Source organism: Euprymna scolopes, chromosome 7 (genome assembly GCF_053919585.1).
Source record: "Euprymna scolopes isolate OS-2025 chromosome 7, ASM5391958v1, whole genome shotgun sequence".
Classification (NCBI taxonomy): domain Eukaryota; kingdom Metazoa; phylum Mollusca; class Cephalopoda; order Sepiida; family Sepiolidae; genus Euprymna; species Euprymna scolopes.
This window is the reverse complement of record NC_136488.1, coordinates 25,088,204-25,103,276: the sequence shown is the minus strand read 5'-3', so window position 1 is coordinate 25,103,276 and position 15,073 is coordinate 25,088,204. Positions and strand designations below refer to the sequence as shown.

The 15,073-nt window shown below is 34.6% G+C and overlaps 2 protein-coding genes across 3 annotated transcripts in view; one reads left to right on the top strand and one right to left on the bottom strand.

Annotated features, from left to right (window-relative positions):
* LOC145279655 (uncharacterized) overlaps positions 1-15,073 on the bottom strand; it is a 466,377-nt gene that overhangs the window by 227,782 nt on the left and 223,522 nt on the right. For both annotated transcript variants that reach the window (XM_080130890.1, XM_080130891.1), the window contains 2 exons: positions 11,025-11,087; positions 1,674-1,834 (listed from right to left, as the gene is read on the bottom strand). In XM_080130890.1, coding sequence (XP_079987016.1) covers positions 1,674-1,834; positions 11,025-11,087 — 224 coding nt within the window. The remainder of the gene's footprint in view (positions 1-1,673; positions 1,835-11,024; positions 11,088-15,073) is intronic.
* The window catches only part of LOC145279656 (protein SPO16 homolog), a 96,064-nt gene that overhangs the window by 34,004 nt on the left and 46,987 nt on the right, over positions 1-15,073 (top strand). The window lies entirely within an intron of this gene.

Genomic DNA, 15,073 nt, shown 5'->3' with positions numbered 1-15,073 from the left:
GAAAAATTGGCCAAAAACATTAATTCTTTCACCCTCAACTGAGCACTTTTCTACAGGGAGGGGTCGCTTTTTTCGCCGATATTTTCAAAAGTCATCGCCTCTTTTCGATTTTCTAGCCTTAATTTAAACCTACATCTCTTCCGGTTTGGCGATGGGCGCGACAGCTAACGCGTCAGTTTTTTTTTTCACGTTCGTTTCTTTGTTTGCGGTACGGGTTCGAGCCTGCCTGCTTACTACCACTTTTTTTTTTCACTCGCAATTTTCCTTCTTTTTATTTTGTTTTGCTCAACCAACATCCTTACACACACCTCCACTTTCTCTTCTGCCTTTGCATTACAGGTTCGAGCTTGCCTGCCTATCACAATATTTTATTTTGCTCAACACACACCTACAAACACTCGGGCAACGCCAGCAACCCAGGCTACTCTATTATATAAAAGGCAAAATGTGCGTGCGCGTTTTTGTATGTCCACGAAAGGCTTTTTTTTTTCAACAAGGTTACTATTTTGGAGAACTTTCCTTATACTCCCTAGATTGTAATATCTCAGATTCGAAAACGGACGTCGTCTCTATCTTTATTTTGACCAAGTTTAAAAAAAATTCCTGGTTTCCAGTGTTTGTCTTTCTCATATAAATAAAGTGAAGCTAATCGAAGTGAAGGAACACCACCTGGCCTTCCGCCCGGGACGTCTTGAAGGCAATCAGCTTTGATCAATGTGAGGAAAACCCTTCATATCAGGCAATTGCTATTCATTACCAGAGTTCCCCCTTTTTGATGGAGCTGGTTTTCCTCAACACCGTGGGGAAACAAATAAATAAAATGGCAGAAAGCCGCACATTCATTTCTGCGTCTGCGTGAACTCATTCACTTAACTATCCATTTCTGCAAGTCAACTTTTTGATTGTCATCACTAAATTTGAACGCTTTTCACTTCCTGTCGTGTCATAGCAGTAAGATGTCAGGTTTTCTTTCACTTTCTTTTCTGCCTTTGTGTTACGGGTTCGAGCCTGCCTGCCCACTACCACTTTTTTTTTGTGTTCAACACACACCTCCAAACACCCAGGAAACGACGGGCACCCAGCCTAGTTAAATATAAATCATTTTAGTAAAGATATCATAATAAATCTAGTGGGTTCGCAAATTATGCTATAATCGCTGAAAAAAGTTTTTACATCTTGCCAAGAATGAGAAATTAATCAGAAGCAGTATGAAATGCCAAATATGTGCAAGAAAATGCATTTAAACATAAATAATATTGTGAGTGACGGATTTGCTTGGAGATGCATGAATGGCCAATGTAGACAGTAGACCTCCTCACGTCATAGGACTATTTTTCCAAGTTGTGTCTTGAAATTGGAAATATAATAAAGATTATATACATGTGGTCCTACGACATTTGCAACTGTTTGAAATTTACAGTGAGAGTGTATATCATCGATTTAGAACATACTATGACCGACGATGTTTTAAAATTTACTCACTGTTCGGCATATTCCAGAAGTTTACATAAGCTACTGAAATATGTTGATACAACATCCAAAAAAAAGCAGGTCATTCTCTGCATAAGTAATGATGACACCTCTGCCGCTTTAAATAATTTGTATGAAAGAAATAGGATTTTAACCTAGGCAACGGCGGCTACTAGCAGCTAGTATAAGATAAAATTGCTTACCCTTTTGAGGGGAACGTTTCTATGTAAAGTGAGGAAATCATGAATGGCTCTTGTGAAATATTCAACTTTGAAGTGGCATTGTTTTTCGCAACAGTCAGTAAAGGATAGTTCTTCTGTGTAACCCAAGGATTCACAAACTTTGCGATGCTTATATTTGCACCCTAAAAAGATTCAAATGGAAAAAAGAAAACACACATATAAGAACAAAACATATTATGGGCGACGATCATCTTCTAAACACGCATAGTATAGAATGTAATACAATATGGAAACCATTAATTATAAATAATATACAAGGTGACCATTATATATATATGTGTGTGTGTGTGTGTGTGTGTGTGTGTGTGTGTGTGTGTGTGTGTGTGTGTGTGTGATTGAACATGACAGAGTTCTTACATTTTTCTGATTTTGTTGGATAACTTTTCAATTCGCCGAATGGTCTTTTTTATTTTGGCTGGCATGTTGTATATTATGGCGCCCAGTAGTTCTTGTTCGGCCATATTATTCTCAAGCGTTTTCAATCGTACACCCGATCGTCGTCAGCAGCGATTGCTGTTGTTGTCATTTTCTTTATTGAGGCTTGGTGTATTTATAATTAGTAATAAAGAAAATGACAACAACAACAATCGCTTCTGACGACGATCGGGTGTACCGATTGAAAACGCTTGAGAAGAATATGGCCGAATAAGAATTGCTGGGCGCCATATTATACAACATGCCCGCCAAAATAAGAAAGACCATTCGGCAAATTGAAAAGTTATCCAAAAAAATCGAAAAAAAGAACTCTGCCGTGTTTAATAAGACATGCTTGAATAATGACTTGCTGTCAATATATATATATATATATATATATATATATATATATATATATATATATATATATATATATATATTTCCTGTCTGGATCGCTTTGACTTTTGTTTCCCTTTATTTTATATTTAACTTTATCATTTTTTTTTCTCTTCCCAGATCTTTTTTATTTATAGTTATGTCTCGGAAGTAGAGTGAAAAGCACATCTTATTTTTCTTTTATTAATATTATTATTTTTTTTTTCCTTGTACACATGTTTGTGAATTATTCCATGGATTTCTGCCTTTGGATTATTATGGACCGTCTTCTTCCAATTACGGGATTTCCTTGGATTTTACTTGTACAGATGGAAATTCTTTTAACTTTCTTGAAGTTTTACATTTGAATTTTACCGTCACTGGATTTTTTATCTTCCACCAGACTATCCATTCATGTGTAATCCCCTTTTTCTTTACCATATTCCCTCTGCTTAACTTATTTTGTTTTCAAGTAAGATCTTTGACTTACTTGTTTTTTTATCAAATACTTTTGCATGCAAAATCCGATCCCGCATTTTGCTAATTCCTACCCTCTGATGAGAAGGAGAGTATTTCTTCGAAACTCTGCGGATTAAGGACTATCCATTTATCTAGTGTTTCCTTTTCAGATTAAATATGTTTTTAACTCATTTCAAAGTGTTTTTTAACATATTTTATTAACTGTTTGCTCATATATATATATATATATATATATATATATATATATATATATATATATATATATATATATATTGACAGCAAATCATTATTCAAGCATGGCTTCTCAAGCATTTTCAATTGGTGCATCCGACCGATCATTGTCAGGAGCGATTGTTCATGTTGTTATTTCATTTTCTTTATACACATATATATATATATATTTTTGTTTTTTTTTTACACAGTGATCACCACTTATCAAGGTCCGGAAGCCACTCAGGAATAAGGGTTATTGCAAGTACATTACGTTAGTGTGGAGATTTGATGAAGTGTTTACTTAAGGGGGCGGTTCATTAGGAATTTGTTAACATTGGACTTGAAGACATCCAAGTTGTAGTCCGGTGGGAAGCAGACAGACGGAACAGAGTTCTACAGGCGTGCAGTTCTAAGAAAGAAGCTTTGTTCATGGAATCCACGTTTTGATTTAGGCACAGATAAATATATATATATATATATATATATATATATATATATATATATATATATATATATATATGTGTGTGTGTGTAGTGATCTACAGTGATAAATAAAAAGATTATACATCTCAAAACGTAAAAAATGTTTAAAGCATCCAAAATTCAAAGGACTAAAAGTATCTGCAAGATAAAGTATTAAGTAAAATTCAGTTCTAAGTGAATTCTTCTGGTGGTTGAAGGTTCTATCCTTAGTCTGGGTGATTTTTTTTTATTCCATTTTTCACCCCAAACAAGGCACAGTGCCACTTTGATGTAGAGGGCTGCTATCAGAGACATAAGTTACAAGGATTCTGCATAGAGAGTTAAGCAGCAAGATGTCTGATCACATTACACTTGAACTTCTGCATGTCAGTACAGTTGGGAAAACAGAATCCCGGAAGGGAATTCAAAGTCTAGCAGTTCTGAAGAAGAAACTATTGAAGTAGAAGGCTTTCTTGCATCTAGGGATCTCTACTCTGTATGGGTGGGATTTTGTCGCTTGTCGTGTTTGTTGGGGATATTTACGTCGACGGGCATACAAGTGCTTGTAGTTCGTCGGAGCATTCACCATTAAAATACTTGTAGAACAAGCAGAGGGATGCAACATTTCGTCGATAGGACAAAGGTTGAAGTTGATACGAAGAATAATACAAGTGCTAATTACTTAAAACTCCTACACGATCATAGTTGATGGAATGAGAGTATGCTAACCCCGTAGATTAAATAAAGAGTTTTGTTCTAAATTCCATGCAGATTTCCGAGTTCAACAAAAAGATTCCCAACTTTGACAAGATATCCCTGAAGAAAGTCGGAGGTTACATTGGCCGAAACGTTGTGCAAATAATAATCAGGACGAGAGCAATAGCCTGAATAATCAAAATAATGCAAATAATCAATCCTCATCTAAAAAAAAAATCAGCAACATAAGAAAAACAATAAGAATAAAAGCGACTTATCTTATTGAGCAGCTTGTTAAAACAATTACAATTTCATCATAGCCAATACAAAACAAAAAAAAAGGAAATAAACTTTAAAACTATTAGTAAATGTTCAACAGCAGAGATACTGCATTGATAAGCTATTGTAGACAGGTATTTCAGCTAATAAAGTCATAAGAAAATTATGCAGCCTTAATTAATTAAAAAAAGGTAATTTTTATATCTTTTTTTTTACATGGAGGTCACCACTTATCAAGGCCTGGAAGCCATTCGGGGATAAAAGTTATTGCGTGTACAGTAATCAATGGGATAGTATTGTAGTAATCATTAGTATTGGAGATTTGATAAAGTGTCTTACTTAAGGGGGCGGTTCATCAGGAATTTGTTTATGTTGGATTATATATGTTTATGTTGGATTTATAGCGATAAAACAAAGACAGGCTCGCAACGTCTCTTCTGTGAGAGAGAGGTTGCAGGGAAGAGAAAAGGGCATCCCCACTAAGCCACGAAATGCAGATTGATAATTTGGATTATTCAGACTAGCTTTCTCATGTTGGATGTTATTCACACAACGTTTCGACTGATGTAACTGTAAAGTTTGGAAGACCATTGCTGAGTTCCACTCAAAAAGCAAATGGCTTCTTCCATCTGTTATTATATAATCTTAAGGGGCAGAAAACTCACTGGTATTTCCTATAACAGTAGTAGATAACTCAGCGGAACTTCCTGTAGGCAGATAATTTCTGGATACTATTTCAATGCAGGAATAGATAACTTTTTTATCTATACAGTAACCTCAGGCCAATCCAAACACGGAATATCATGCTCTTCCAGGAACCTCTGGACATTGCCAGCTGTGTGAATGGGAGCATTATCCTGCATGAAGATGGGATTATCATCCAAATTCCGACCAAAGTAGCGTAGAAAATGCTCAGTAAACATATTAATGTACTTGGTCGAATTAATTTGACCTTACAAGCGAACAATAAGCCCTGGACCATTGGTACTAATAATGCCCCACACCAAAACTGAACCTCCACCATCTTGCAGCATTGAAACTGAGCACCTAGGATTAAATTCTTCATCTTTCCTCCACCGAACGTACTGCCTACTATCACTGCCTTGCCTATTGAACTTGCTTTCGTCACTAAAAAGCACGTTTGACCAATATGAAGAGTCATGATCTTCATTGCATCTGACGAAGTCCAGACGACACTTTCTGTTCTTTACAGAAATCATTGGCTTGCGTCTTGCAACATATCCTTGCAAATTAAATTCCTTTAATTTGTTCTTGACAGTAGAAAGAGAACATTTTTAACAAGATTGCACTGTTTTTTAGGCTGTGAATCTTGATAGCATTGTCTTCCCTGTTAAAAGTAAGTCTAGTACAACAAGATGTAGGGGCATCACGAGCACTGCCGGTGTTTTGGTGCTTTTGCACAGTCTTTTGTACCGTTTTCTCATCACATTTCAATCTGTGGCCGATTTCTTGATTGGATAAACCAGAAAGGTAGAGATTAATGAGCTCCTGGAGAGCAATAAGAGAAAGTCACGGCATATGGACTAAATGTTACTTTATTTAACCTGGAACAACAACAATTACGATTAGAGATGCTTTGTTGCCTCTTGGTGGATATTTTAAATTGATTTTAGAGCGATAATTTAAGTTGGTTTTAAAGGAATTTGTTGCTGCAGACCTTCTTTTTGCCTCTTCAATTCGAAGTTATTTTTTTAAATTGACATGAACACTAGAATATTTCAATTAAAAAGTCAAATATGAACGTAAAATTATAAAGGAATAAAAGGCGAATCAAATGAGGTATAGATTGTTTAAACAGTTACATTAAATTTAGCTTAAATTTGCAGTTCTTGAAAAAATTACAAGTGCAGACTTTCTTTTTGCTGGCACTGTATATATAATGGATACCTATGCAGAATACGGACCGTACTGAAATAATAATATTATTATTTACAAATCCATTCTTCATATAGGATAACGTTTTGTAACTATTCAGCACTTCCACTTAACTAGTTAATAAACAAAAGATATTGTAAAACTGAATTTAACTTGAAATTCCTACCTAAAAAATAGCATGGTCCGTATTCTACATAAGTATAATGTTATTTTGAGCAATATGCAGACTGAAAAACGGACATTGGAGGACAGATTTTAGGTAAAAATAAAAATCAACAGAACAAAGAATTTCCTAGAAAAAATAACATGCTATGATTGGTAATGTGGTTGCAGATATGGATGAAACTTACATAAGTTTTGGGATCCGAGACAGATAGACAGACAGGCAGACAGACCTGTTTGGTAGAAGAACGCTAGCAGACAAACAGACATGTAGAAAAGTGGAGAAACATGGAATTATAAACTGAAGTCCATTTTTTTATACTAAGGGAAGCAACTTGTGTCGATGGGAAATAAAAAAAGCAAGTTGACACCTGCCACTTGTATTAAACAGTCAAAGGACAAAGATTGATTCAAGTTAAAAAACTACATCTAAAAATTGAAATAAAGATTTTATGAGAATCTATATGTAGAATTACAAGATATAATTCTCAAATTTGAGAAAAGAATTCTTTTTTCTGCATCATCATCATCATCATCATCATCATCATCATCATCATCATCATCATCATCATCAGTTTAATGCCCGTTTTCCCTGCTGGCATATTGGATACCTGTTAGAAATACTTTCAAACTAATCTATATCTGGCCAGGTACAGGGTGGAACGCTAAATTTGTCACCCTAAAGAAAACAACACTAAAGCTTTATTTTAAAACTTTTATTGAAAAAATCAATTCAGCTAACTTGATTATGTAGTAGAGATGACATCCATTCAATGTGACCGCTTTCAGCCACAAATCCATTGTTTTCACTTTTTCCCCATGTTTCCTTGACCTTCTTCTGTGGGATCACCCTAGTATGTTAACCATTGTACATCTATTAATCCAAGAACTCTCATCCATTCTTTCAATAGTACCAAACCAAGGAAGCCCTCTGTTTTGCTTATATCTATTTAGATTTAATCTGTTTCTGAGATCATCAGAGCTAAGCCTGTCTTTCAAACTCACAGGATTAGTGAATCTTTCAACAACAGCTTCGTTTCTAGAGCAATAGCTCTTGATATCCAAGGCTTTTAATAGGGTATGGCATAAGAGTCTACTTCACAAGATTTCCAGCTATGGAATAGCTGGAAATGTCATCTCAGTTATTAAATCCTTTCTTTCTGATAGGCGTATAACAGTAGTTGTTGATGGGCAGAAATCAGAAGCTCATAATATTAACACAGGCGTCCCTCAGGGTTCCATCCTGGGTCCAACTCTCTTCCTGATCTTCATCAATGATCTCCCAAATCACATTCTTAGATCATTTGCAGACATTTATGCAGATGACACCATAATCTATGGCAACACTTCAAAGGCCGACAATGATCAAGATCTGTTTGATTCTCTCTTCTGATTTTGAGCACATAGATCAATGGGGGAAAAGATGGCTGATTAATTTTAATGCATCTAAGATTAAGCTTCTCTCTTTTCATCATTATTGCTACAACCCTCATATGACCCCAATTGAAATAAGTGGCTCTCGTCTTGGGAAAACACTATGTCTTGACAAGATTCTGTGACTGACTTTCACTCCTAGTCAAACCTGTTGCCAAGATCGCTGGAAAAATGGTTGGATCACTTTACCGCTCCAGTAGGTATCACACTGCCGATGCATTCATCTATTTTTATAACAGCCAAGTATGTCCTAAAATGAAGTACTGTTGTCATGTCTCAGCAAGAGTTGTTCAGCATGCCCTATCTTGTCTAGATAGAGTTCAAAACTGACTTCAAAACCTAGTAGGTAATGCTCTTTTCTCTTCCCTGCAACCTTTTTCCTACAGAAAAGACGTTGCAAGTCTGTCTCTGCTCTATTGTTATTTTTATGGCAAGTGCTCGTCTGAGCTCCAATCTATGGGCCATCCTTGCCAAAATTCCTCAAAAAATACTCGGCTAGCTATAACCACTATCAACAATTTCTCCACTCTCTATCTGTTCCTAAATCTAAATGCAGGTTTCTATGAACAAAGCTTCTTTCTTAGAACTGCCCGCTTGTGGAATACTTTTCCACTGGCCTGTTTCCTGGTTGATTACAATATGGCAGCTTTCAAATCCAATGTAAACAAGTTCTTGTTGAGCTGTCTCCTTAAATAATCCAAATTCTACCAAATGTTCACCATTAACGATTACTAAACTACCACCTTACATTCATTAACCCTTATCCTCGAGTGACCTTCGAGCCTTGATAAGTGGTGACTATGTTGTGAAAAAAACAACTCATATTACATGTCCCTCTTATCATTTCTTTCCATACAACATATGTCCTCAAACATTACTGGCCAGTATGATTCACCACATATTAACCTCTGAAGATAACTTCCTCTTTGCCCTCTTTATCTAGCCTTAAATTGAAGACGTCTGGTGACAAAGTCGTTAATAATATACACAAAAGAACTTTGCTTTGTATGGGCACAAATGTAGTGAATAAAGAAATGCTTTTATTTTATAAAGACATTTTTGTTTCTTTTTTTTTTTTGTTACTGATAAACTAGATATTTTATATTGACACAATGGTCATGCTTGCATTAGTTTTTATGGAAATTACCCCAGACAAGATATAAAGTCACTTGATGTAAAGAACTAACAATAATGAAGGATGATTATTGCACAGACAGGAGACGCCTTTTAACTTTATTCTTGAAAAGACCAAGCTTAGAGGCAGGAGGAAAACAGTCTGTAAAGAGTGAGTTCCACAAGCTTGCAGTTCTTGAAAAAAGTTACTGGAATAAGAAGCTGTATGACAATGAGGTATCAAATCAGCGAAGGACCACTAGACCAACGACTCAAACGAGCTGGAATAAAGGAAGCAGCGAGTATATCAGATAATTCTGAAGAACACATGCCATAATAATATTTAGAAAAAAAAAAAAAAAGACTGAAACTAGCAACATCACGTCTGTGAGAGAGAGATTGTAGAAAAGAAGAAAGAGTGGGAGCAATCAAATTGCAGATACGTTTCTGCACCTTATCAAGATTCACCAAATATGACAATATACATGGTCTGAACGATTTGTAGAGATAAGAACGTGTTTAAAGCGATAAGTGAGAAGAAACTTTCCAAGAATCAGAAAGAGCAATGGATGTAATATATGAACTCCGAAAAAGATTTGATGAGAAAAAAAGAGTGAGAAGTTTCAGAGTCGATTTCTCCTCAAGAGCAAAGCCACCCATGAAAATCTCAGGAAAAAAAGGGACACGTCTACGATTGAAAGACACGAACTGAGTCTTAAATGAAACAAGCTGTTTTGTACCTCAATCTATAACTGAGCCAGATTAACTTCTAGATTAGCATATTATAACTGACACCAAAATCTTTCACGAAAAACACCCGTCTAGCTGAATCCACTGTGAAAAATTTCCCCCACTCTATATCTGTGCCTAAATCAAAACGCGGATTTCATGAACAAAGCTTCTTTCTTAGAACTGCACGCCTGTGGAACTCTGTTCCGTCTGCCTGCTTCCCTCCGGACTACAACTTGGATGTCTTCAAGTCTAATGTTAACAAATTCCTAATGAACCGCCCCCTTAAGTAAACACTTCATCAAATCTCCTCACTAACGTAATGTACTTGCAATAACCCTTATCCCTGAGTGGCTTCCAGGCCTTGATAAGTGGTGATCTCTATGTAAAAAAAAAAAAAAAAAAAAATAGAGAATGGTATCATCAACATAGACGTTAATTTTCTGAACAATTTTCTCTACATCATTTATATACGGTATATTATTTTATCATTGGAATTCTTTAAGATGAGTAATTTGTATATTTAATTATTCGCGGACTGTTATCCTCATGTGAAACAACAACTATGAAGATGAGGATAACAAATAAATAAATAAAGAAAAAACAGTGTTAGACTCAAAATAGAACCTTGAGAAACATCAGCATAGATTGGAAAAGAAAATGAAAAGATACCATCCAGAGTTATTCACAAGCTTCGATCAGAAAAATAAGAGCTAATCATGACAAGAATCTTACCATCAATACCATAAAGTTTATGTAGAAGATCAGAATGACACACTGTCAAGCACATTCGAAATGTCTGGCGCAATGGACCTTTCCTCTCATGAATTAGCGATAAACCGACAGATCCGTTCAATTGCAACAGACGGGCTTGCATTTTTACATGTTAATTTTGTAAAAGTACAAACAGAAATGAATCGTCTAAAACGAATGCCATTATTTTCTGTGATTTTAGCAAAATTAGATAAATAGAAAAATGTCTGTTTTTAATTCTTTTCAAACTATAACTTTGCTTCAAAGAATGAAATTGAAGGAAAAATCATAAAATACAATCACTTACTTTCATGCTGTCCCAAAGATTATCTTCGTCAAAATTACTTTGATTATACGTCTTTAAAAATGTCTGAAATAACCAAAAGATAAAAACAAACATTTGAAAATTACAAATACAAAAGCTTTACAAGAAGATATTTTATATACTTACCACTGCCATAGAGGTGTTATATATATATATATATATATATATATATATATATATTTATATAAATTTTATTCAAATTAGATGAACAAAACTATAAAAAGTCGCTACGATAAAGCTACTGCTTCAGTCTAAAAAGACATCGTTCAGCAACAATAAACTTCAAATTTTACTCGAGTAAGACTGAAAGTTTCTTGTAGGTTGATGATATCTTTTAGACTGAAACAGTGGATTTATTTTAATGACTTTTGGTAATTTTGTTTAATCAAATTGAATAAAATAATATCCTAAAAGCACTATCAACAACCTTGTTGAAATTTAATGGTTTTTACTTTTGGATATTTTAATCTGATTATATATATAATATATCTGATTATATATATAATATATATATATATATATATATATACATACATATAAATGCGCAAATCATCATATAATGATTAGATCACACTGACAGACGTTATTTAAATTTCAACAATATTTCTCGTAATTAACGGTAGCCGAATGGATTAGATCCTTGCTAATGAAGCCAGAGATAGTTTCTGTTGCCGGGTTCGAATCTATCGACTGGTGTTAATCGTGACATCCTGCACTGATGATTCCCAAAAGAATGAAACACTAGTGTCTGTAGATATTTAATAATTATTATAGTAAATAATTATGTCAGCCCCTTTAAGACATACACACACACGCACAAACTGTATTAAATCACCCACTATTTCAACTTTTATTGTTTTTTATTGTTTTCACATGATTATTTAAAAGCATGACTCTATATAGTAAAATCAAAATGGCAGCTTGATATGAATTTCATTAACGAGGGGAGTGGATAGCTTTCGCGTGAGTATTAGTTATTTTCTTTTTTTTTCTTTTTTTTTTACACAGTGATCACCACTTATCAAGGCCCGGAAGCCACTCAGGGATAAGGGTTATTGCAAGTACATTACGTTAGTGTGGAGATTTGATGAAGTGTTTACTTAAGGGGGCGATTCATTAGGAATTTGTTAACATTGGACTTGGAGACATCCAAGTCGTAGTCCGGTGGGAAGCAGGCAGACGGAACAAAGTTCCACAGGCGTGCAGTTCTAAGAAAGAAGCTTTGTTCATGGAATCCGCGTTTTGATTTAGGCATAGATATAGAGTGGTGGAAATTTTTCACAGTGGATTCAGCTAGACGGGTGTTTTTCGTGAAAGATTGGCGAGGGTGGACCAGAGATTGGAGTTCAGACGAGCACCTGCCATGGAAATAACGATAAAACAAGGATAGGCTCGCAACGTCTCTTCTGTGGGAGAGAAGTTGCAGGGTAGAGAAAAGGGCATCCCCCACTAAGCCACAAAGTCTATATTGTACTCTGTCAAGGCAGGATAGGCTGTTTTTAGCAGCTCCTGCCCAGATATGGCAACAGTATTCCATCCTTGGACGTACTTGACTTTTATATAGATAGAGCGTTACATCAGTAGTGAGATATCTTCTGGAGTGGTAGAAGGATCCCACCATCTTTCCAGCGACCTTGGCAACAGACTTGATGTACGTGTTCCATTTCAGATCAGGAGTAAAGGTCAAACCCAGAAGCTTGTCTATTTTACCCTTGAATATTTTACATGATTCTTATAAATGTTTTTCTTCAGGTTTCAAATGAACAAAGAGTAATTGCTTCTGATTGTTGCAGCTTGCGCATTACGAAATGATTGTAAAACAGTCGACAATTCTGTCATTGCAAAATAAATATGATTAAAAGCAGAATTTTCGTAATCGATTGGAATACAAGTAATCACTATATATATATATATATATATATATATATATATATATATATATATATATGTACATCAGACGTTTTAGCCCGTTTAAAACGTTAAGTTAAAATTTATGGTTGAATATGCTTAAATTTGTACTCACTTTTGCATTAACTAATAAACCACATTAATCTGTAACCGTGCATCGAACGGATACCACAATACTTAGTTTACTGCACCTTATCACAGCAAAGAACCACACAGAGTTTCAGGCAGATCGGTCCAATACTTTCAGAGAAAAAAGTGGAATGTGCAGACAGACAGACAGACAGACAGACAGACAAAGAGAAATAAATATATATATATATATATATATATATATATATGAAACTGAAAAAAGATAATACTCAAGTATAAGTCTACCATGACAGTATAATTTTTTTCTTTCTCTCTTGATATATATATATATATATATATATATATATATATATATATATATATATATATATATATATATAGAGAGAGAGAGAGAGAGAGAGAGATAGATAGATAGATAGATAAATAGATAGATAGATATTTGTTTTTATTAGCAATACTTTTTGAATTAATTCAGTTATTTATACGAAAGTGCATTTTTACCTAAATGCGAGTTGGAAATAACTTTCCCTTTGACCAATTTGGTACCCCCAAATGGGGAGCAGCATATGTATTGTTTTTAAAATATAATTATCTACTGACACGCGTTTCGTCGTCTACGACTCATCAGAGTGTCTGAATTTGGCAAGGTTTGAAATTGAGACCCTATGATAAGAAGCCTAAACCTCTTCCACTGGATTGGATATATATATATATATATATATATATATATATATATATATATATATATATATATATATATGTAGTCATCCACAAACAGTACTGTTTCACTGTTTCACAGCTATTAGTGCGGCTAGACAGGCAAAAGCCACAATTAAAACCTGACCGCCTGTATGACAGTCAAGGCTCCTAACCATTATGCTAATCGGTGGCTGCTGTGTGAGTCGTGAACATATATATATATATACATTAAGAACGTTTGATTGATTGTACAATTTAATTTTTAGTGAGTGTGAAACATATATGCTTTTTGATAATAAATATTTATTCATAAAACATTGTTATATATATATATATATATATATATATATATATATATATATATATATATATATATATATGAATAAAAAAGAATGCGAAAAGTATAAAAGCTTATAACTTTTCTTTATTCGTTTTTAATTGGTGACGTGCAGGAATACAAAATAATAATATTATGAAAAAAATTAAAAAACTTTTTTCATAAGTACATAATTTTCGACCGATCCTTCAGTCTTCATCGGTGTAGTAAAAGTATGAGGATGCACGGAGAAAAGGGGAATGGAAAAGGAAGGAAGGTAGAGGAGGAGGAGGAGAAGAAGGAGGAGGAGAAGGAGGTATAGCCAATGAGAAGGTGTCACGTCAGTCTTAAATATATAAACATATAAGTACGCACATACACACATGCACACAGTACATATATACATACAAACGAAAAATTAAAAATTAAACAGTAAATAAAAATGAGAAACGCGTCTTCAACAGTCTAATCCTTTGAATTCTAACGATATTAATTATTCTAAGAGAGAATAAGAATTCAAAGGATATGAGACGTTATGAGGAGAAACGCTATGATGCTCATTTGTAATTTAACGGCTATTTCTCGTTCGAAAAAGAACGAAAACGTCGTTTCTAAATTCAACCGTTTTAAGACAAAAACGAAACGCTACTTTTTATTAATATGTATATTAATATGTACATATACATACGTATACAAACAAATACTCAATTCCCCCACTAACCAACAATCACGAGGTTCTTTGCTCAGCAACCGAGAAGGCTAACATGCTTGCCAGTCGGTTTGCCTCAAACTCCACACTGGACCCTCTAAACCACCCCCTACCTCAATTTCCTATGCGGACAGACGCCACGCTAGACGATCTGAAAATCACCCCTGCTCTGGTGCATACTATCATAAAAAACCTTGACACTTCCAAAGCATGTGGACCCGACCTCATCCCAGCTGTGCTATTAAAAAAGTGCTCAACCGAAGTAGCTCCAGTTCTCTCCAAACTCTACAACAAATGCCTTAATAAATC